The sequence below is a fragment of the Paraphaeosphaeria sporulosa genome (assembly GCF_001642045.1).
Source record: "Paraphaeosphaeria sporulosa strain AP3s5-JAC2a unplaced genomic scaffold CC84scaffold_1, whole genome shotgun sequence".
NCBI classification, from domain to species: domain Eukaryota; kingdom Fungi; phylum Ascomycota; class Dothideomycetes; order Pleosporales; family Didymosphaeriaceae; genus Paraphaeosphaeria; species Paraphaeosphaeria sporulosa.
This window is the reverse complement of record NW_017253360.1, coordinates 4325455-4344773: the sequence shown is the minus strand read 5'-3', so window position 1 is coordinate 4344773 and position 19319 is coordinate 4325455. Positions and strand designations below refer to the sequence as shown.

Here is a 19319-nt window from a genome sequence, read left to right as displayed (position 1 = left end):
AGAGGTGTAACTCAACTAATGTTTCAGGAGACAGCGTGAGAAGAATGCGTTCCATAATTCTAGAATGGATGTAGCGTCGCTCGTGCAATGCGCTCCCTCTTTCCTACCACCTTCGCTATAATCAGAACGTCTTTCCCTTCTTCCGCTTATGCACCAACCACCGCCTACTAACATCAAACATGATGCGGCTCCACGATCGCGTGATGATCTTTCCTTCGAAGGTGCCGCTGAAGAAACTGAAAAGGAACAGCAGAACCATGCTGACGGCTAGAACCACAGCAAACGCCCACCAGTAGCTCCTCACCGTGAACTCCAAGCCCGCAAACTGGATTGAGAAGTACCCCGTCATTAGTGTGACAGGCATGAAGACGATGGTCACTTTCGCGAGAAGAAGTGTGACTCTGGTGAGGCGTTCTACGCTGAAGGATTCCTTGATGGCGATGAGATTGAAATTCTGGTAGTGGTGTCAGTCGGGCGAAGCAATGAACTGGAGCAGCTGTGTTGGACGTACCATCATGACGAGGGAGTCCTTTTGGTCAATGCATTCCTGGATCTCGCTCAGAGCATACAGCTTGATCCTGTCCTTCAGGCGTTCAAATCTGGCACGAGCAGCTGAGCTAAGAGAAACACCTAACAGGCTATCTGCTTCCGGGACTTGCGGTCCTGACGAGTTGATGGGTATCGAAGAGGCGAGCGATTCCATGCCGGATACGATGTGGGAATTTTTAAGTGAAGCAAGTGTAGCTTCCTGTTTCTTCAGAACACGGTCGATGATCATCTCGTAGGCTAAATAGACGCGCTTGAGAACAGAGAGTTGGCAGCCGATGTGATGTAGCTGATCCACGTGCTCCAGATTTGCGCGTACCAGCATCTCTCGTCTCTAGTAAAGCTTTAACAAATAACAAGACGGCATAGAAATGGGGACTTACCAGACGGTCGAGTTCAGCGGCATAACCATGTTCGCGACGTGTGACGAGGCTATACGTTGTGAACCAGTCCTCAAACAGGTAGTAAAAAAGCAGACCAGGAGCATCAGTCGGTCGGTGCGCGGTCTCCTCATCGCTGTTGCCTATACGATGTCGGATAGGTAGCATGATCAGGGAGGCTTCTCGCAAAGGCGTTGGTGCCTTTGTCAATTGACGGAAGACGCTCACTAGGTTCCTCCGTGTTGTGTACAGTGTCTTTAGATCGGATGACTGTAGGTTGCCATTAGTAAAAGGGAATGGGTCCTCAGATATAGATATGACAGTCTTGTCTTCAGTAAGAAGAAGCCAATTCCATACGCGCTTGGCCAAGGGCATGTCCCGGCTCTTGTCGACCTCATCGTTGTGGTCATGAGGCTTCTTGGTACGGACATCATGGAGTGAGTTATACCCGAGACAAACGACTGAGTGGTGTCAATCAGATGTAAGGTTAGATTTAAAGCTAAATGGATAGAGGAAACTCACAACGCCGTCCCCAGTCAACAGTTGACCAGTGCCATACTTCGTCCACAATGTGGTAGTGACTTAGATCTCGCACCATATCTAATTGGGTAGAGTGCATCATCTCGGTCATACCGATGCTTTCCTCCGAATCAACGTTGTCTGTCTCTTTTGCTGCTGACGATGCCTTCGATCGTTGCGACCTTCGAGATCTAGCTGAGCCGAGCGTAATTGAGCTCTTCTCTGGATTCCAAGCGCTCGAACGTGGCGACAGTGGCTCGGAAGCCATCATGCCCAACAACCTCGGTGAGAAATCGTAATGTTTGGCTAGAGCATGAAGCACATCTTTCTGAAGGTGGGGCACCCATAGGTTGATCCATCGCGTGTGAAGATTTGCTGGCCTTGGTACTGAGAGTAGTCGCGAAACGGAGTGCGAACTTAAGTCGAAAGCGCAATATGCGTCGTCATCGCCAAAATCGATAACAAAGTTGCTACTGCGCGGATTGCGTGTTTGCCGGTCGAATAGGTCGAAGTTTCGTTCATTGTCGAAATCGTGAAAAGAGGCCAGAACTTCTTCGTCGTCGAAATCCTCGTAGTACGCGGGAAGCCTTTCCGCTGGTGATGCAGGTCGCAACGGCGCATTCATAGTTCACTTACAGGAATGAGATGTTATATCAGCGGTAGCTAACAAGAGGACACGGAGCTTTTGCCCATGGTGGTCTTCTTCCCACAGCCTCGTGTGATGAGAGCTCGTGCCCTGTCCAGGCACCCTGGGATGCTACATGATGCTGGTCACGCGAGCATTTGGCACCGGCAGGCGGTCTCAGATAGGAGGCTGCTCTCCGCATGCGGGGGGCGGTGCAATGCGTCTCTGCGCACGCAGCAACTGAACCACGATCAGAAGCAAAGAACCGTATTCAAGTGAAAGCAGGTCAAGCACAAGTGTTGTGAGGAGTACAGGGACATGCAACGATCCGTGATCACTTGACGCATCGCGACGTTAAGGAACTAGCGCGGTCCCAATCGCGTTAGGGGGATGAGTCTTTTCCAGATCAGGACAAGCGCAGTAAGTCAACATCAAGACCCGTGGTGCTGTGCCCAAGCGATCCCGTTCGTGCGCATTGGCGCTGGAGTGTTCATATAGGCGGTAGATGGTAGTTGGCCTTCACCAAAGCGTTCATTTATTGCCTATGGTAGTGCTACAGCCGTGTAGATAGGTGTGCGTGACCTTCCAGCCTGACCTCAACTGCACATGGTGCCTGAAATCCCAACAATCTGCGGGATATCAGGAATCGCATGCGTTGACTTCCAGACCAAGCAACTCAAAATCAATTATTTCGCCCCTCTTGGAAAGACTCAACCCTATCCTCAGCAGATTTCTCTTCATGAACGGATCCGATCTTATCGTCTGTCGCAGCCTGGTTTACCAGTCCCTCGTCGATGAAGCGTTTGGTCATGGAAGTATGCGGGATCTTGTATCTCGAATCGTTGTTGTAACCACTGTGATATGTCAGTATAGGGTACCGTATATAATTCAGGAAGGGGGCGTACAATATGAGATCCATTTGATCCAGAGTCAATGCCTTGGTTTCAGGCAATAAGAAGTAGGCCCACACTGTGGCCAAGAGCATCCACCCAGCGAAAAAGTACCACGTGCCAAATCCGAACGAAGCGAAAATGTATGGGAGCGCTTTGGTAACGGGAAACTGGATGGCCCACTGCACAAGCGCTGCCCATGTGCCGCTAAACACACGAAGGGCACCCGGGAAGATCTCGGCGCTGACAATCCATGGAATACCGTTGAGGCCGAAGGACCAGCTGGAATAACTTGTTAGCTTCCGCTGTTGGAACTCGCGCTATTTTGAGGACTCACAAGATGGAGTAGATCATTATCATTCCCGTTGCAGCCCTGCCACCAGCAACAGTGGAAGCAGATAGTTCTTCTCCTGCAGCTAATTTTGCTGCTGGATTTCCAATCTTCACGTAGGTTCCGACTATCCATAAGCAGACAGAGCACACGAAACTTGAGACAATGACCGGCCGACGGCGTCCGATCAGATCGATGAGGAAGACGTAGTAGATGATAGATGCGATCGCTAAATACTGTGAGCAGAGTTCTCTCGAGGCATCGGGTTGGAAATACCTTTGACCAAACCATAAATACCCGTGTACAAAGCAACATCCGTGATCCCCAGTGAGCCAAAGAGTGTCGGCGAGTAGTAGTTAATAGCGGACGCACCCGAGAGGTTGTTGAGCGTGAACATGCAAAATACGAGAAACACACGGTTTCGCATACCCTTGCGACTGAATTCGCTCAGTGCACCGCGGAAATGTGCCCATGCACCAAAGCCGTAACGTTGCGAAATGATTGCCTCTTCAGCAAGCCTATTCCTCATAGCCTGAAGGTCTTCTTGGACGTCTGTCTGGGTCAGACAGATAATATGACAGCAAACCATATCACTTACATGGGTGTTCGATTGGCAGCTTCCTCAAATCGACCAGGACCTTGTAAGCCTGCTCATCTTTATTCTTACGAAGCAGCCAAAGAGGGCTTTCGTGAAGAAAGAACCCTCCAATCAAGAGCATACCTCCTGGCACCAATTGGAAAGCCATGGGAATGCGCCAGCTTGTAGCAGAGTCGGAAGAAATGTTTTGTGAGATTCCATAGTTGATCCAGAACCCAACAACAGAGCCGACTTGATAAGCCACCTCGAAGAGACCTGTCAAGATGCCTCGAATAGATGAGATGGAGAGCTCAGCAATATAGCTTGGCACGGTCGCGGTAATGGCTCCGCAGGCGATGCCTGTGAGAACGCGACCAGTGTATATGTAGGAGAGTTGGTTCGTTGCTACAGTCATCAAGATCGCGCCGATGACGAAGGTAAGAACATTGATCTGAAGCGCCCACTTTCGACCAAGGCGTTCAGTGACTAGTACCGTGTCAAATGAGTATCGAGGCAAGAATCCGAGTTACTTACGGAAGAAGCAGAAGACGGCGCCCCAGAAAGCTCCGGCTTGGAAAGCACTGGTGATGTTGCTGTTGATTGAGTTCGAGTTCTCTTTTGTAATGCCAAAACTTTTCTTGAAACTGCTGCGAGCAAGAGTAGTTCCGACAAAGGCCGAATCGTAGCCGAAACTGCGGGAGAGATGACTTAGTCATTATACCGTAAACCAGTTTTACATATACTCACAGCATAGAGCCAGTTGCAATGATCGCCGCCTCTGTATACAGCCGCCAGTTGTATACCTCCTTAGGAGTCGGCCGATCCTCTACCGCACGAAAGCCTCCCATGATGCCCAGGTGGTGCGCAAAGCGAATGGGGTGTCAAGAACCTGAGAAGCTGCACACACAGCGTATCAAAACAGAGTGCTTTGGAAACGAAGATCCACACGCAGGAACAAGCACCACTATGTATAGTTGCGCTTGTCTAAGGCAATACCCCAGAGGAACCCCGTGGGGCAAAGTACGTCGCTCCGAACTTCTGGAACCGAAGCCACCATCGCCTGCAATGTGCCGCAACCATGCTGGTGCGGTCTGCGCAGACTTAGAATTTAGTCATTAGCATCGGTTGCCAGGAAATGAAAGCGAGGCGAGGCGAGGCGAGGCGACTGGCGACGTTGGTAGCGAGCCGACGGGATCGGAGGCCGGCGATTGGCCAGCCTACCCCCGAGCGCAAGGTAGTTTCCTTGCGAAGAGCCGACCATGCTCGCTACAGTGCCGGAACTGCGGAAAAGACATAGGAGAAATGAAGAAGGCACGATCAGTCTAAAATCGGGAAATGTATCGGGAATATTCTTCGATTCGGCTGGTGTATAGCAATAGGGACCATCCTGGTCGATGATGAAGTAGCATAACATAATAATTGATCACCGATTTCTAGATTTACCGAGCGCATTATGTATGGCATAATATAGTAATTCATGAGTGCGAGAAGCACTATGACTTCGTCAGTGCCGTCTCAACCTTATTCAAAGGTTCCACCACTCCAGTAATCCACGCCTGCTTCTTCGCATCCGTGAATTGTGGATAGGGCCGCCTGCAGTGGCACGACTCCAACGGATACCCTCTGATCTTTGCTACAACCCACTTTGTCCCGTTGATTCCTCCCTTGCCAAAACCCCATTCCATCTGTGCCAACTTGAGTTGAGCAGCCTCGGCTTCTCGGATTTTGTCCGATTTGTATAAGTTGTAAATGTTGATACACACCTTGATAGAGTTAGTAAGTGTGAACTGGGGGGCTTCGCGGTAGTCATACCTTTGGATAGAGGTTTCCGACGCCTGTGATCGTGCCAGTGCTTCCAACCGCCATGGCCGGCACCAGCCAATCACTCTGCCCAGCCAGCGCGCAAAATTCCTCGGGCTCAAACTGCGCTCGTACCCGAGCAACTTTCGCGATACCACCACAGGTGAGCTTGACTCCCACGATGTTGGGATGTTGGCCTAGTGTAGCCAGCATCTCCGAATTGACATCAAGGCCGGCGACGACACCCGGGAAGTTGTAGATGAGCACGGGAATAGGCGAAGCGTCCGCAAGCTCTTGGAAGAAGCTGACAATCGCGTCTTCGTTCATGGCAAGATGGAAGTAGCTTGGCACCAGAACCAGGGCGAAATCGGCGTCTGCTTCGGCGGCAAGTCTTGCTTCTGCGACTACATCTCGTGTACATCCACCGCCGCAGCCGATTGTGATGGGAAGGTCGGGTCGTCCGAGTTCGGTCGCAACGGATCGTGCTAGCTTGACTAGTCTTGTCTTTTCGTATGTCGTGAGGGTGATGGCTTCGCCATTTGTTCCGGCAATTACGACTAGAAAGTCATTAGTATGGCATCACACAGGAAGGAAACAAAAGCTCTGTTATGTACTTACTACCGTGAAGTCCTGAAGCGACTAAAAACTCCAAATGCTTCTTTTGAAGATCCCAGTCTATCTCTTGATTTGGATCATTCTTGAACCAAGTCAGACAAGGAACGTGAACACCTGGAGGGAATGACCTTCCGCCTGGTGATGTGGATGTTTCGATGGAGCCCATGGTGTGTTTTAAAAGTTGATCTTTGCTTTTGGGAGTTATACAGCAGATTCAAGTGCGGGCTGAGAATGATCTTTTAGTTTTGCGAGTGAGCAAAACTGGGGTGTTCAAGAACAATGGCGGGGACATTGGAGACTTTTCCCCAACTTCCCGACATCCCCGCATCGACGCGACGCGGCGTGGGTCTCAGAGCGCGTGCTCAGCCGATGCTCTCGCGTACGCAGAGCTGGCGTGTCTCGTCGCGATATCGACTAGTGGCAATGTGAATGTGTCGGCTACGCTAGACCTTTAAATCACTAGCGTAGCCGACAAGAACTAGATGACTTCTACAGTCGATCTTGCGCTCTGCATGACTGATATGTGGGCGATTGAAACGTCGCAAATGACGAAATCTTGCTTGTTTAGCATATGTCACGCCGTGTTGAGTAGTGTGCGTGTAAGAGGACCAGTAAGATGAACGACGTCGCCAGATTCTGCGTTGAGTCGGTGTATCTTCTCGAAGCGGAGCGATTACTAGCTGTGAGTTTTCAGCGATTGCAATGCCAAACAGAAAAAGGACTGCCGCAGCCCAGATGAAGTAGAGTTGTGAGAGACGATAGTCTTCGTGGTAGACAGAGGGACGCGCATTGTTGTCGTCAGTTCAGACGATCGCGAAACAAGAATCGAAAATAGAGTGCATAACGGAGCGTATGTCAACTCTCGTCTTACTCGCATCCTGTCTTGTCTGCACTTCTTCTAGCACTTGCGCTGTGATGCGGGCATTCGTGGCTACCTTCTCCATTCGCATGATCTGTTCTTTGATCCAGGCTCTTTCACTTTGACTATGCTCCTCGGAACCCAGCATGAGAAGCGGCCACAGCATGTTCACGGGCAAAGCTTCATGCTCGCTTAGGCCTTCTTCCATCAGTTTGGCTAGGTCACGGATGGACCGAAGTGCTTCTGATGCTTCGCTAGTAAGAGGGAGAGACTTGTATGCAACGCGATGCAGATGTATCCTGCTGGCGTGGAAATTGGCAAGATAGGATCTGAATGACTTGGTGATGGTTGTTGCCAAATTCTCTGAGACGTGAGGCGTAGTCAATTTGCCTGAGATTGCGTAGTCCATTAATGGCGGCCTGTTTTCGTAGAGCTCCCGCAAATCTTTAGTGATTCTTGCGGCAATGTTCATAACCTCAGTCTCGTCTTCCACTGTCCCTCTGGGCCTGTGCCACGGATCGATCTTGGAAATGCGGCCCATGAAGCTCTGCACCTTTTGGAAGAATATGATTCCTGGGTGGTAAAGGAGTTGAAACAAGACGTCTTCAATGTCCCCGTCTTGTGTATCATCATCTCGATCGGCATCGCCTTGAAAGCTTGAAGGCGACGGTTTGACGAGCAAGTCCTCTTCCTGGTCTGATAGGAAGAGGCCGTCACCACCGGCAGAGACTGCGCGAGCGTCGACCAGTCTTATCCATAGCAATAAACGTATCTCAAGTGCGCGAAAACCAGCTTTGTCTCGTTGCTTGAAAATCGTGTGCGCCTCTTTGAGGCACTTGTGGGCAGCTTCTACCCGACCCTCCAGGATATCGACGTAACTGAGGAAGAACAGAGTCGCGAGAAGACTCTCGCGGCCATGTCCGGGACTTGTTGCGGTGCTGATATCCTCGAACTTAGACAGCTCCGACATAGCTTTGGCGTAGTGGTTTTGCGTACTCTGTAGCCAGGATCGTTCCTGTCGACGAAGCAGAAGCTCAGAGAAGGCCATAACTGCGTATCGTACCATTGCGGAAGTATTGCACAGTCCCATGAGTATTTGACGCATAGTAGACCACTTCTGTTGCGTCTCGACTTGAGACAAGATTGGCGGGACATGGGTGCGAGTAAAGTAATCCAATAGCAAGCGATCTTCGGCTGTTTGGTGACTTGTTGACGTCTGTTCCGGCATCAATATGGAGGGCTCCACAGTCCTGACGGAGACTGGGGGTTCCAAAACCCCCGAATCTTGATTGCTATTGGACGCGGGTGATGGTTCAGGAAGGAGCGGTAGAGGCTGCATACCTTCCAACATACTCGTGTCCTAGGTCTGATAAGCCTGTTTAAAATGTCACGTGGAAACCCACCCATACCATTTGTTGATATGTGGCGTTCATATTGTTTCCTGCATATGCTCCGCTACCCATATTATGGCTTTGCCACAGATCGGAAGTATCCCACATGAAGCTTGCATAGTCAAAGACTTGATCCACAGCATCAGTTGAGAAATTCCCGAATGGATCTAATGCGGGAGCTCCGTTGCTAACGATGGTCTCTGGGGTCGAAACAACGACTTCCTGCTGCATCGACCCCGGTCTGTGGACTGGGCGCCACTTGCACTCAAGGTTCAGTCGTTCACAGTGTGAGCACCGGGGCCGCTGTTCGCTACATCTCACTTTTCGTCGCCTATCACACCTATCAGTGCAGGGTCATGACTTTTGGACTTTCGAATGTACCGGCAAGTTAAGCATCCATTTTTGGAGCGTGGCGGTCGTCGAACCGACGAATACTGGGCCGGGCTTTGGCTGCCATTGCTCGCACCCACCGAGCTCATTTCATTCATCAAGGTATGGAGGCAACACAGAGCGACATGCGCCTTTTGAAATCGTGAGCGGTCACATGCAGACCGTCTCTGGTGATGTGCATTTCGTGTTGTGGCGCGATGTTCTTAGTTCCCCAGTCTACACGAGTCAGTTTAGCTCCATGCACCTATTGATCGGAATCTTGTAAATGGAATGCTGGACAGACCCATAACACCTCGCTCAACTTGCCCTTTGGTTACAACGCAGCATATAATATGTTAGTTGATATAGCCATAGGGATCAATGGGTCGATAGTATACTTGAATTAACTAGGCTGATACTACGAAGAGTGCTTTATCAATGCGCAGAAGACTAGAAAAACGACAAATGCTGAATTTATGCGCACGACAACTAAACAACCCGAGCGTCGTACGATTTGATTGACGTGCACCTGTATACCGATGTGAAACCTTGCTTGATATTGGGTCGGTCACGGAGCTCTACTGGCATACCAGACCTTGGCCTCATGATTGTAGGTCCCTAAAAGTATGAGCTTCAACAGGTGTAAGCACAATCATATAAGAAGCATCTTCTCGCTAACCTCGTACCGATCTTCTGATGCCCGGGACTACTGTTTGTGCTTGTCTCCGTCCTCCATTGCCGTACACTTGTACCGGACTTGCCGTCTCACATGCGCTCTATTGACCCAGCCCCTTATGCCCTCCTTATCTGCCACTTTATGTTCGTAATGCTCACTTCTTCGCCTGCCTTCTCATCATAATCGAACCACTCGCCCTCATCCAGGTCGATGGAAGCGAACTTTGTCCCCGACTCGATTCCCTTGGCCTCAAACTCGCCCTTCGTCCGTTTAGCATCTTTCCTGACCCAGCGTCTACGTCTCTCCACTTACCTCAGCCTTGAACTCGGTGAATTCCAACCCTCTGCAATCGAACTCGAGTATGTTCACCGTCTTGGGCGGATCGGATTGCTCGTAGGCGGCCGGCGCTGCCTTGATGTTCGCATTGTGTTCTCTCTGCGAGTTTTTAGTGCGAGCATGACATACCGGGGAGGGGCGGTATGGACCTTACAATTCTTGCACTTCCACACGAAGTTGGCTTCGGCTTTGCTACCGCTCATCTCGTTCATTTCCTGTGCTGTGGTAAGAAAAAGTAGCTGTGTGAAGCCATGAAGACATTCGTACGAAGCGTGTCATGGTGACAAAGTTGGGGTGCGTCTCGCGACATGACGTGCACTGCACTTTGAAGGTGTAGTGGAAGGGCGAGTCTTCGGTGTCGATGGGGCGGAGGTCGGTGACGCTGGGCGGGGTGAGCTATGCTTCAGAGAAATTGGACTAATCTACTTACCCGTTCAGCTCAGCGGAGAGAGCAAGTGCGAGCACCATGTTGGCAGTGATGCGGACTGGAGATTTCGGTCTCTTTCGCAGCGAGCTCGAGCATGAAGCTCTTTGCGGGGGCGGGGTGGTTGCTTACGCCTGATTGGCCGCGGAATCTGGGCTTGGCGAACGGAATTTGGGATATCGTTTTGGAGCTCTCACCGCGCGCAACACCCACGGTCGCGAATAGCGTCACACCTCCACCCCTACTCGCGTTCACACAGAAAGACTGAAATTGTCGCAATCATGAGTGTAAGCTGCGCACATTGTTCCAACCGCTCTGCTCGTTGCAGCGCTAACCCACCACCAGGCTCCAGTCGCGCCCTTCAACCCCCGACCTATGCTCCAGAGCTTGTATGTTGGGACGCTCACTCTGCGGATATACTCAATCGCTGACCTTGCATAGGGTCGACAAAGATATCCTCGTGCGCCTGAAGTGGGGCGAGACCGAGTACAAGGGCCGCCTTGTTTCCGTCGACCTCTACATGAACATCCAGCTCAACAACACGGAAGAATTCATCAATGGACAGAGCTCAGGACAACTGGGGCAGGTGCTGATAAGGTATGCATATACGAGGCGACTGGGTTGGACGCACAGAACGCTGACAAGGAACAGGTGTAACAACGTACTCTGGATTGGAGCGGCAGACCAGGTTGAGCCGAAGGCATCAAAAGACACGGCCATGTCGGGTTGAGAGAGGCTCGTTGGGTTCAACAGTCATCCTTCGAGAAGAAAGGCAGCGAGGATTGAAGGTCGCCACGCGGAAACGACGTACGCGACAACGGCGTCTTGGCTATACGAGGCGACGCACGAACGGCGACGAGACCACGCGCAATACTACTTTGATACCACGAGAACAGTTGGCGTGGGAGAGGCAAACCGGCGGCGTCAGTGGCATTGGGCCTACAGAGCCCGAAAGAATCTACTCGATCTCTTCTACAATCAGCCCCTTCCTGCGCGTGCCCCGTTGTTCCGAGAGAGGTTGTACGTTCAACCCTTGCAGATGTCCTTCGAGGCCCAGATCGGGTCCGAGTCTGAGTCCTTCATCCCGGATCTTGTACAACTTCTTCATGCGCCATGTCTCCAAGCCCTCTACCACATTGCCCGCGTGGTCCCTGACCAGGCCGTCTACATCATCGTCTCTTGCCCACCGCATCACTCTCTCCACCTCCTCCATCTGGCGCGCCCCCAAACCTGCTACACTCTCTTTCCCCTCTTCAAGCAGCCCGTCCATACCCCTCAACAAGCCCATAACAACCAGCACCGCAGCCCGTCTGAGTATCCCCTTCGCCTCGGCAGTCTCTATCGTAACAATTTGCAGAACCATCTGCAGCGCCGCGTCCACCGTAACCTGACTCAGCAGCTCAAGCCGCTTCTCCAGCACACTGCCCAGAACACTAAGCGCAGAAGCACGAACCCTTACGTCCTCTTCTATCCCCGTGTCTTCCCACCCCTGCACAATCTTGAACAGCGCATCACGCTCTGCTTGTTCGGCAGCGTTGTGTGCTTCTGGGTCGAGTAGGTTCGGAATTGGGCCGCCCCACGCGGCCTCCCCTTCTTCCTGATCTTTTCGCTCTATTTCCAGGAGTTCGTTGCGCTTGGCTAACGTCTTCTTGCGTTGACCGCGTCGCGAAGCCAGCGATAATGTTGCCTCAATAATCAGCTTCAGGCTCGTGTACTTGGTGGATACAGCCGTGTCAGAGAGCCAAAACGCATCCTCCGCAACAAAGTTGTTCAGAATCTCGCCAACGCGAAGTCGAAAGTCGAGCGCCTCCTCGATCTCCTTCTCTTTCTTGAGACGCAGCGAGCGCTCGTCGATGTCCACGAAGGCGTCGACGAGGATGCGAACGGTGGGGTTAGGCGCGCGGACTGTCAGCTCTACGACGGCGGGGATGGCTGCGGTGTGTACATAAGATTCGCCGTCTGCTACGGATGCTGAGAGTATTGTGTGTGTCAGAGAAGGTATGTCGAGGATTGGGAAGGCCAGAGGATCCTGGACTAGTTTGCGTATGGCTGACAGAGCCCAGACACGATTGGGTGGTTCCGGTGAGACTATATCTGTGAGCGCGGTCTTCAAGGTTACGCGATGCTGGGCTAGCGGGTCTGCTGTAGGTGTCGATGCGGAGTTTGGCTGGATGGTCTGCAGGATGTTCGCTGCTGCATTACGAATCAGAGGCGGAATCGGGAGCTCGTGGCTCGACTGCGAGAGGTGTTGTAGAGAAGGAAGCATTGAACCAATGACTTCGGCAATTTCTGGCGTCTGTTGGAAACCGGGTGACGAGATGATCGTGCTGATGATACTGATGGCAAATGACACGAGATCCTCGGAACCACCATCACTACTCTCAGCAGGCGTGGCCGACGATGCCTGCGCAATTTTGCCCAGATTTGCGCGGGTTGGCTTGTTCCTACTTTTCAGGTCTTTTATCTTTACCTTGTGTTCTTGTACGAAGTTGTGCAAAAGCTGACCCATGAGCTCAATGATGTGCTGAGGACTACGAGCAAATTTCTCCTTGAATTGCGTCGCCAGTGCTTCCGAGAACTTTGCGTCCACAAGGGCCGAGAGTGGATCCACATCAGGTTCACTCGTCAGTGAAGTCGCTGATCGTGAATCTGGTGATAGCCAACGTTTGGTGGATTGTATGAAAATTGCACCCGCAGTGGAATCTTCAACATTGGCTTCCACCAGCAAAGAAACGAGGACGCTGACGTACTGGTCGACGCTGGCCATTCGAGAAAGCAGATCTCCCATGTTCCCCAGATTGTCGTTGACCGGAGTTCGTGTACGGATTTCGACGCCACCTTGGGAACCTGGAGCAAAAGTCCAAGAAGGCTCGCCATCCCAGAAAAGATTTCTTGAGATGTTACCGACCCGCGGTACCTCGCACGCGAGAGTCAAGTACCGGAGGAGGATCGTACGAGGAAGCATTGACCATCCCTTATCTAGAGATGGGTGAGACGATGCGTAGGAGATAAGTCCCCACAGCGGTAGATGGATCGGCCCAACGAGTCGTTTCAGAACGCCAGCATGCGAGTATGAAGAGGTGAGGGTAGCCAGTCGACTTAAAGCACGACGCAGATTCTTTTCATCCACAATGATCTGGCCCAGTGCGTTCTTCTTCGGGTCGCTTGTTTGGCTTGTCGTTGGGTAGATCGTTTCAAGCAACGGTCTGGCAAAGAGTTCCCAGCCGATTGTCTTTGGTGCACCGATGCTCTTTTTGTTCAGTATGCCCCCTGCAATGATCTGGCCAGCTGCACGGCTAAGCTCTTGGCCCTCGTTTCCATCCAGTAAGTTGAGCAGCTGGGGTGCAAGCTGAGTGAACCATTCATCCTGAGTCATCTCGACAGGGACAGAAGATAGTAATCGTGCTGCTTGGGTGATAGATTCCAGTGGTAGCGGCAGCTTCGACTGCGGCCCTGAGGCGTCTTGCGGTACTTGAGAATTCTTGGACAAGTACGACAATGCCAAGAATTCTACTGTATGCCGCACACCGTATGGTCGAAGAGGGATCAGGGTGAGCTCCTTCGTCAGCCGCGCCTTCCACCATGGTGGAACATCCTGTTGCAACAGTGAGGTCAAGATAGGGAGTAATCTGGAGACAGGTGTAGTAGCAATTAATTTCTCATAAGCTGGTGTGTATCGGGAATGCAAAGTTTCACTCGATTGCGGCGAAAACGAGAGTTCTGCGAGCGCAGATATGACGTCTGGGAAAATTCGTTGGACGAGAAGCGGTTGCACACCCGCACCGTCTAGCGCAATGATCGGGATCAAAACATCGATAGCATGCGAGAGAGGATCCCGCTCAGGACTAGGCTGGACTGGTATCGAGACTACTAAAACAGATTTCGGCCGCTGGCTAAAGATGATACCTTTGGATAGGTAAGGTAGGATACCGATCGAGGTGATGAGATCGAGCAGGCCATATACAACGCCAACGAGAGACCCATCATACGGTTCGTCCGGAGCAGCAACCTGTTCGGCGGTGTTTATTGCTTGCAGGTGGGCGAGCGACTCTTGAAGAAGATGTGGAAACTCGCTGGCTTCTTGCTGGGGTACGGTTCCCTTCCCGAGGAACGGCCCGATAAACTGGATAGCTGCATCTATCGCATTCTCTACCGCACTCATATCTTCGTGCGCGGGACCCTCTGGAATTCGGTTCAGACGTTGAAGTTGTGGCAATGAACGGTGGTCCTTTGATTGTTCAGCATCTGAAAACAAAACCTAGCGGCGGCGTGACGGCGCGAATGACGCTAAGCCTAATTATACTTGGCGCGCTCCTGTCGAACGCGTCGACCAGCCACCCCTAGCTTTGATGTATCGTAGGCCCTGCTCCCCTTCGACAGCAACAACCTCGTTCGATTCGACACTGCATGGCGTCTATCTTTGCCCACATGCCGCCGCTTTCTTAATCGCACCACTACTGGAGTCTGGATTGCGACCCACCATTGGCAACTTTTGACCATGTCAACAACTGCGGGACGGCGCGCAACGACCTTTCCACCCACCAGATCTTCTCTCGCTTGCATTGCAAGCTGCATTCGCATGTCACTTTCCTCATAGTTGCCGATGTCCGTCTTCCACTTGGAATGCTTTGCGGCGCCTCGCGTACGTGCATTAGTCGGCACACACCTGAGCCTCTCGTACAGTCTCAATGGGTTGTCTCCATGCTTGCTTCTGCGCTCCGGTGGCAACACTGGGGTAGTATGTGAGGAGGGCGGGCTCGGATCTTAACCCTAATCATCTTCCGGTATTCGCTGCGTCTCGTACGTGTGCGAACAGCATCGCGGTCATGTCGCCGACCTTCCAAGTAGACGCTGGACGGCTGTCGGAGTGCCTTTGGGCGCAACGACACGCAAGGAAGCTCAAAAGGGGGAGTCGAGGTACGGGAAGCCACGAGCTTCGAATTGAGGTTTCATGTGCCTGTCGGGGTTTTAAAGCTCTCACGCGAGAACCACGTCGACTCCTCAACTGTGCAACAGACTCTGGCCAAAACGGATAGCTTTCTCGACAGCCACCATAGCTATCATGAGGAGAGCCTGGAGGGAGATGCCGGACCCCTCGTATGAGGATGGTTCTTGGGATCTTGAATACCGTAGGTGCACTAGATGCTCCGTTTTGGAAACAGCAGGGGAGCTGCAACACCAAGTGCCAACATCATCCGTGTCTCTGCGGGAACTTTCTATGATCTGATAGGTGGAGGGAGAGCACGGTTCTGACCTCTCGGTCAAGTCTTACAAACAGTCATATCGAGATGTGTGTGCAGAGATCCACTCGTCGGAAAGGGTGTCTTGCCCAGCGAGGTCTCAACGCAGCCCAAATCGATATCGACGCCCTTTGACGGACCGTCACGCTTCGGACCCGAAGCCTTGAAAGATCTTGAAGAACTGCGCCAGAGAGTCAACACGGGCTGGACGTGGTACACCGCGTTTGTACCCTGCTGTGGAAGGAATAGAAGTTCTCTTCTGTAACCTCGACGAAGATTCCCGAGCATCTGTCAGCAACTCGGCTCTCAGCTCGTTCTGATCACCCCAATACGGACGCAAGTTCTCACCCAATCTCCAACCTCTGACGCTATTTTGCTGTTGCGAAGTCTGTGTCATGATTCGCATCACTGACACTTGTTACCACTGGTAATATCCGGTCAGTCGCGTCAATCGCTAACCTGTACGTCTAGCGTACAGCTGCATTAGCGAGCGTTTATCTATTACTTCATCCGAGGAGCTCTTTCACTCTTGCGGATGCGACCATGCGGTTTTTGAGGATGTCGTTTGTCCGCATTACACGCCTCCCTACCCTTCACGAGGACTTGGGAAGGAAACAAAGACTAGTCTCAGAAAGTCATGCTACAACATCCAGAGAGAAGCACCTGCAGAAAGGGAAACCTCAGGTGATGGTGCTTGGAAGGAGATTTGCGCGCCCGTTGTGCTGTTCTGACTAGGAATTTGTCGATTATTGTGTCACAATCCACGATGACGAAGGTTTCGGTGTATTGAGAAGCAAGGCGGGACGAGAAGATACGACCAGTGGCTTGTTCTGAAGCGTCGCGAGCTTGCAATGCTGATGTCGGACATGAGTCGTGCACTGCTCTGAGAAAGGCAAGAACAACAAGTGCACAACTGCGGGAAGAGTGCGGTTGATCAAACACAGCTGTCGCGACAGATGCTTGTGAAGGAGGAACAAGACGTCTAAAACAATTCTCAAAAGCTATGGCGACGGGACCTCTCTAGAGTGAGGATCAAGGCTTCGACCTGTCTGTTGACATGGCTTGCGAGACTGTGTGGCCGCTTGAACTGCCTCGCAACGCGTTCTGGACGAAATTGTTTGCTGGTCGTTAAACCGTCTTCTCAGTAGTGTGTTCTCGGCTGGATCTGGGGCAGCGTCACTATCATGTGTGGAGCTAATGCTGATGCTTGCACGTCGGCGTAGAGGAGGTGGCCTGTAGTGGAGAGTCGCGCGTGGATTGTTCCCCAAGCCGCCTTCGTTAGAGGGCGGCACCATTTTTTTTTTATAAGTTGTCCTTCCCCAAAGAGCAGGTACTACAGCTGACATTTCTAGTTCGTATTCATCGATAAGGAGTGGTTGCATGCAGGCGATGACTCATCAGCTACCTCTCAGTCAGAACGTACATATGACCCAAAGTCGACCACTTTCGCTGGACTGTCCAGCATATGAGCTGTAGCTCAGCACCATGGTAAAGCCACACAGTTACTCGATTGTGCGTCTTCCGAAATCGCACGACTACCCACAGACATGGCAGGTACTCATCGCCAAACAAAAAACCCTGCGTCTCCAGTCCCTACTCACCTCGCCCGAAGCCTTCGGGTCAACCTACGAAAGGGAAAGCACGTTCACAGATGCCGAATGGGAAGCCCGCCTAAAGAACCCGATTGCCCACACCCTCATCGCCGTTGATTCCAACGCGCCCCACGCCGTGCACAAACCCAACGACGATGACCAGGACGCCGGAACAGATGACGATGATCTGTACGGCGCCTGGGTCGGCAGCGTGGTTCTCATCGGGCCAACAGAAGGAGACGGGATGCTCATCGCAACGTATGACATCAACGCCCTCTTCATCCTCCCGGAAGCCCGGGGCACAGGGCTGGGCGCTGAGTTGGTTGAGAGCGCTGTGTCGGAGGCGCAGAAGCTTGCACGGGGTGCCATGAGAGTGGTGGTCAGAGCCTTGGTCGTGCGCGGCAACGAGCGGGTGCTGAAGCTGTATGAGAGAGCCGGGTTCGTCAACCGGGGCGTGGAGTTTGTGGGAGGGCAGCTGGAGGAGGCGTGGGTTCTGGTCAGGGACATGGGCGGTAATGCAGGTTGAGCTGAACGTGGAAATGTGATGTTTGTTAGACCGGGTCAGAGCATTGGGTCAGAGGGTGGCGGAATCGATTTCGGTAATCATGTTCTTGACACAGGGTATGCAGATACTCTGTTTCACAGGCACATTGCGAAGACATCGCTGAAGCGAATCGAATGTTATCGTTGGTATCTACCGAATCATGGATATTATCACCTGCTCCTTTCATTACCGTGCCCGTGAGGCTGAAAATCCGTATACACAATTCCTCGAAGTTTTGCCCGAAATAACGCCAAATGCAGCAATATCCTTTCCCAACATTACTTGATTACTATCTAGAGCATCATGGCCGCAGCGAAAGCGAGGAGGGCTGCACCGCTGACTGCCACCTTACCGGCGGCGCCGGTGTTAGGCGGGGCCGCGGTAGTGCTTGCGGTCGGGGATGCGGTGGGCTGGATGGGAGCACCGGTGGAACCAGTAGGGGTAGCTGAGGTGGTGGCGTTGTGACCGTGGCTCGCAGATCCAGAAGGTAGTGCGGTTCCGTAGGAGGTGCCGACAGACGAGGCGGTCGTGGTGACATCGCCAGGAGACAGCTGCTTGAAGTTGGCGCAAGCGATACGGGTCTTGTTGGCCAGGTGGACGACAATGGACTTGTCACCGAAGTAGGACACGTCGTCGGTCAGGGTCGCAAGGAACTCATCGTTATATCTAAGAGGCAATTAGCTTGGCTCCGGGCGGATGCAACGAGGTTGGAACTTACGTGGCGCTGAAGGAGGTCGACTCGATCTTGCCGTACTTGCCAGATAGATCTCCCGTCTGGCAAGACGCCTTGTCGCTGGCGTCACAGGGGGGCGTCTCGCCGCGCTTGTAGGGGTCGAGATGGGCGCCAGTTCCAGTGCAGTTGCCATCTTCGGGGACAGGCTTCTCGTGAATATGGTACAAGAAGGGACCGCCCTGGGCAGGCAGGCCGGCAAGAGCGATCTCAATCGTGACGCCCTTGCCAGCAGCACCGCTGGCGATCTTGACGGCACCAGACACTTCGTATTTACCCTTGGGCTTGAGGGTGGCCTCGTACTGTGCGCCAATGGGGTTGTGCTCTACGACGGGAGCGTCCTCGGCGACGACAGCTGCGGCCACAGCGAGCAGAGTGAAGACGGACTGGGTACGCATGGTAGCGATTGTTGTCGGTTACTGTAGGAAGGTGGTATCGAGCTGGCAACTGAAGAAGCCGAGCGAGTGTGGTCAAATCGAAGCGAATGTGCGTGTGGGTGGAGAGAAGGGCGAGGGCGAGCCGGGAATATAAAGCAGGGGAATGTGATGTGGGAAACGGAGATGGGGCAGGGGCGGCGGGTGTAAATAGTGATTCGGCCCTGTGAAGCGCGGTCGCACCTGCAGCAGTACAAACAACCAGCCTTGCGCCACACACCCCAGCCCGCTTGGACCTGGAGGCTGGCATGGCTGCTGACACGCCGGAATGCCATGTTTACGCATCGAGCGCGCACTGCGGCCTCGCTGGTCAATGTCTTCCCCGAAGGAATTGCTAACCTCTCGGCAGTCTGGCATAGACACGCTCGCTCGTGCCTGACCACTGAAGCCCTGTCGCACAGTGCCCCCGTCCTCTGGCAGCTCGTGGACTGCACTCTCCCG

At 52.6% G+C, this 19319-nt stretch overlaps 9 protein-coding genes across 9 annotated transcripts; 2 read left to right on the top strand and 7 right to left on the bottom strand.

Moving 5' to 3' along the window:
* Positions 1 to 46: 46 nt before the first annotated feature.
* CC84DRAFT_1135736 (uncharacterized protein) lies at positions 47 to 2374 on the bottom strand. The gene is made up of 4 exons (XM_018176071.1): positions 1449 to 2374; positions 930 to 1387; positions 512 to 880; positions 47 to 454 (listed from the first exon to the last, which is right to left on the bottom strand). The coding sequence occupies exons 1-4, from the start codon at positions 2068 to 2070 to the stop codon at positions 122 to 124; spliced, it is 1782 nt and encodes a 593-aa protein (XP_018043129.1). The 5' UTR covers positions 2071 to 2374; the 3' UTR covers positions 47 to 121.
* Positions 2375 to 2636: 262 nt separating this feature from the next.
* On the bottom strand, positions 2637 to 4980 carry CC84DRAFT_1201676 (general substrate transporter). Its single transcript, XM_018181734.1, has 7 exons — positions 4616 to 4980; positions 4403 to 4560; positions 3890 to 4354; positions 3568 to 3843; positions 3298 to 3520; positions 2976 to 3242; positions 2637 to 2924 (listed from the first exon to the last, which is right to left on the bottom strand). Exons 1-7 carry the CDS (start codon positions 4714 to 4716, stop codon positions 2753 to 2755), a joined length of 1662 nt encoding a protein of 553 aa, XP_018043128.1. The 5' UTR covers positions 4717 to 4980; the 3' UTR covers positions 2637 to 2752.
* Positions 4981 to 5361: 381 nt separating this feature from the next.
* CC84DRAFT_1077196 (dihydrodipicolinate synthetase) lies at positions 5362 to 6449 on the bottom strand (the record flags this gene model as incomplete). Its single annotated transcript, XM_018173741.1, has 3 exons — positions 5362 to 5631; positions 5681 to 6225; positions 6287 to 6449. 3 exons carry the CDS (start codon positions 6447 to 6449, stop codon positions 5362 to 5364), a joined length of 978 nt encoding a protein of 325 aa, XP_018043127.1.
* Positions 6450 to 6767: 318 nt separating this feature from the next.
* Positions 6768 to 9093, bottom strand: CC84DRAFT_158400 (uncharacterized protein). Its single transcript, XM_018185417.1, has 3 exons — positions 8915 to 9093; positions 8552 to 8864; positions 6768 to 8502 (listed from the first exon to the last, which is right to left on the bottom strand). Exons 1-3 carry the CDS (start codon positions 9019 to 9021, stop codon positions 7087 to 7089), a joined length of 1836 nt encoding a protein of 611 aa, XP_018043126.1. The 5' UTR covers positions 9022 to 9093; the 3' UTR covers positions 6768 to 7086.
* A 422-nt stretch (positions 9094 to 9515) lies between these two features.
* Positions 9516 to 10390, bottom strand: CC84DRAFT_1160020 (DUF866-domain-containing protein). The gene is made up of 5 exons (XM_018177383.1): positions 10345 to 10390; positions 10182 to 10296; positions 10064 to 10129; positions 9891 to 10013; positions 9516 to 9838 (listed from the first exon to the last, which is right to left on the bottom strand). Exons 1-5 carry the CDS (start codon positions 10380 to 10382, stop codon positions 9695 to 9697), a joined length of 486 nt encoding a protein of 161 aa, XP_018043125.1. The 5' UTR covers positions 10383 to 10390; the 3' UTR covers positions 9516 to 9694.
* Positions 10391 to 10619: 229 nt separating this feature from the next.
* On the top strand, positions 10620 to 11068 carry CC84DRAFT_1212262 (small nuclear ribonucleoprotein F; the record flags this gene model as incomplete). Its single annotated transcript, XM_018182437.1, has 4 exons — positions 10620 to 10625; positions 10684 to 10727; positions 10780 to 10935; positions 10990 to 11068. 4 exons carry the CDS (start codon positions 10620 to 10622, stop codon positions 11066 to 11068), a joined length of 285 nt encoding a protein of 94 aa, XP_018043124.1.
* CC84DRAFT_1160019 (uncharacterized protein) lies at positions 10897 to 14560 on the bottom strand. Its single transcript, XM_018177382.1, has 2 exons — positions 10990 to 14560; positions 10897 to 10935 (listed from the first exon to the last, which is right to left on the bottom strand). Exon 1 carries the CDS (start codon positions 14498 to 14500, stop codon positions 11297 to 11299), a length of 3204 nt encoding a protein of 1067 aa, XP_018043123.1. The 5' UTR covers positions 14501 to 14560; the 3' UTR covers positions 10897 to 10935; positions 10990 to 11296.
* Positions 14561 to 16892: 2332 nt separating this feature from the next.
* Positions 16893 to 17870, top strand: CC84DRAFT_1160018 (uncharacterized protein). Its single transcript, XM_018177381.1, has one exon. It carries the CDS (start codon positions 17064 to 17066, stop codon positions 17694 to 17696), a length of 633 nt encoding a protein of 210 aa, XP_018043122.1. The 5' UTR covers positions 16893 to 17063; the 3' UTR covers positions 17697 to 17870.
* Positions 17852 to 19126, bottom strand: CC84DRAFT_158157 (Cu,Zn superoxide dismutase-like protein). Its single transcript, XM_018185415.1, has 2 exons — positions 18433 to 19126; positions 17852 to 18380 (listed from the first exon to the last, which is right to left on the bottom strand). Exons 1-2 carry the CDS (start codon positions 18840 to 18842, stop codon positions 18008 to 18010), a joined length of 783 nt encoding a protein of 260 aa, XP_018043121.1. The 5' UTR covers positions 18843 to 19126; the 3' UTR covers positions 17852 to 18007.
* Between the last annotated feature and the right edge of the window lie 193 nt (positions 19127 to 19319).

What these genes read in the sequence shown, in the direction of transcription:
- CC84DRAFT_1135736 (XM_018176071.1), bottom strand. Translation starts at nt 2,070, where the DNA reads ATGAATGCGCCGTTGCGACCTGCATCACCAGCGGAAAGGCTTCCCGCG. An exon ending in CCGCTGAACTCGACCGTCTG is followed by an intron (nt 881 to 929) that starts GTAAGTCCCCAT and finishes AAGCTTTACTAG; the next exon opens with AGACGAGAGATGCTGGTACG. An exon ending in AGGACTCCCTCGTCATGATG is followed by an intron (nt 455 to 511) that starts GTACGTCCAACA and finishes CACCACTACCAG; the next exon opens with AATTTCAATCTCATCGCCAT.
- CC84DRAFT_1201676 (XM_018181734.1), bottom strand. Translation starts at nt 4,716, where the DNA reads ATGGGAGGCTTTCGTGCGGTAGAGGATCGGCCGACTCCTAAGGAGGTA. An exon ending in CGCCGTCTTCTGCTTCTTCC is followed by an intron (nt 4,355 to 4,402) that starts GTAAGTAACTCG and finishes ACACGGTACTAG; the next exon opens with TCACTGAACGCCTTGGTCGA. An exon ending in TATTTATGGTTTGGTCAAAG is followed by an intron (nt 3,521 to 3,567) that starts GTATTTCCAACC and finishes CACAGTATTTAG; the next exon opens with CGATCGCATCTATCATCTAC.
- CC84DRAFT_158400 (XM_018185417.1), bottom strand. Translation starts at nt 9,021, where the DNA reads ATGAATGAAATGAGCTCGGTGGGTGCGAGCAATGGCAGCCAAAGCCCG. An exon ending in AATGGATGCTTAACTTGCCG is followed by an intron (nt 8,865 to 8,914) that starts GTACATTCGAAA and finishes TAGGTGTGATAG; the next exon opens with GCGACGAAAAGTGAGATGTA. An exon ending in ACGCCACATATCAACAAATG is followed by an intron (nt 8,503 to 8,551) that starts GTATGGGTGGGT and finishes TATCAGACCTAG; the next exon opens with GACACGAGTATGTTGGAAGG.
- CC84DRAFT_1160020 (XM_018177383.1), bottom strand. Translation starts at nt 10,382, where the DNA reads ATGGTGCTCGCACTTGCTCTCTCCGCTGAGCTGAACGG. An exon ending in GGAAGTGCAAGAATTGTAAG is followed by an intron (nt 10,014 to 10,063) that starts GTCCATACCGCC and finishes AAAAACTCGCAG; the next exon opens with AGAGAACACAATGCGAACAT. An exon ending in TCACCGAGTTCAAGGCTGAG is followed by an intron (nt 9,839 to 9,890) that starts GTAAGTGGAGAG and finishes AAACGGACGAAG; the next exon opens with GGCGAGTTTGAGGCCAAGGG.
- CC84DRAFT_1160019 (XM_018177382.1), bottom strand. Translation starts at nt 14,500, where the DNA reads ATGAGTGCGGTAGAGAATGCGATAGATGCAGCTATCCAGTTTATCGGG.
- CC84DRAFT_1160018 (XM_018177381.1), top strand. Translation starts at nt 17,064, where the DNA reads ATGGTAAAGCCACACAGTTACTCGATTGTGCGTCTTCCGAAATCGCAC.
- CC84DRAFT_158157 (XM_018185415.1), bottom strand. Translation starts at nt 18,842, where the DNA reads ATGCGTACCCAGTCCGTCTTCACTCTGCTCGCTGTGGCCGCAGCTGTC. An exon ending in TCGACCTCCTTCAGCGCCAC is followed by an intron (nt 18,381 to 18,432) that starts GTAAGTTCCAAC and finishes ATTGCCTCTTAG; the next exon opens with ATATAACGATGAGTTCCTTG.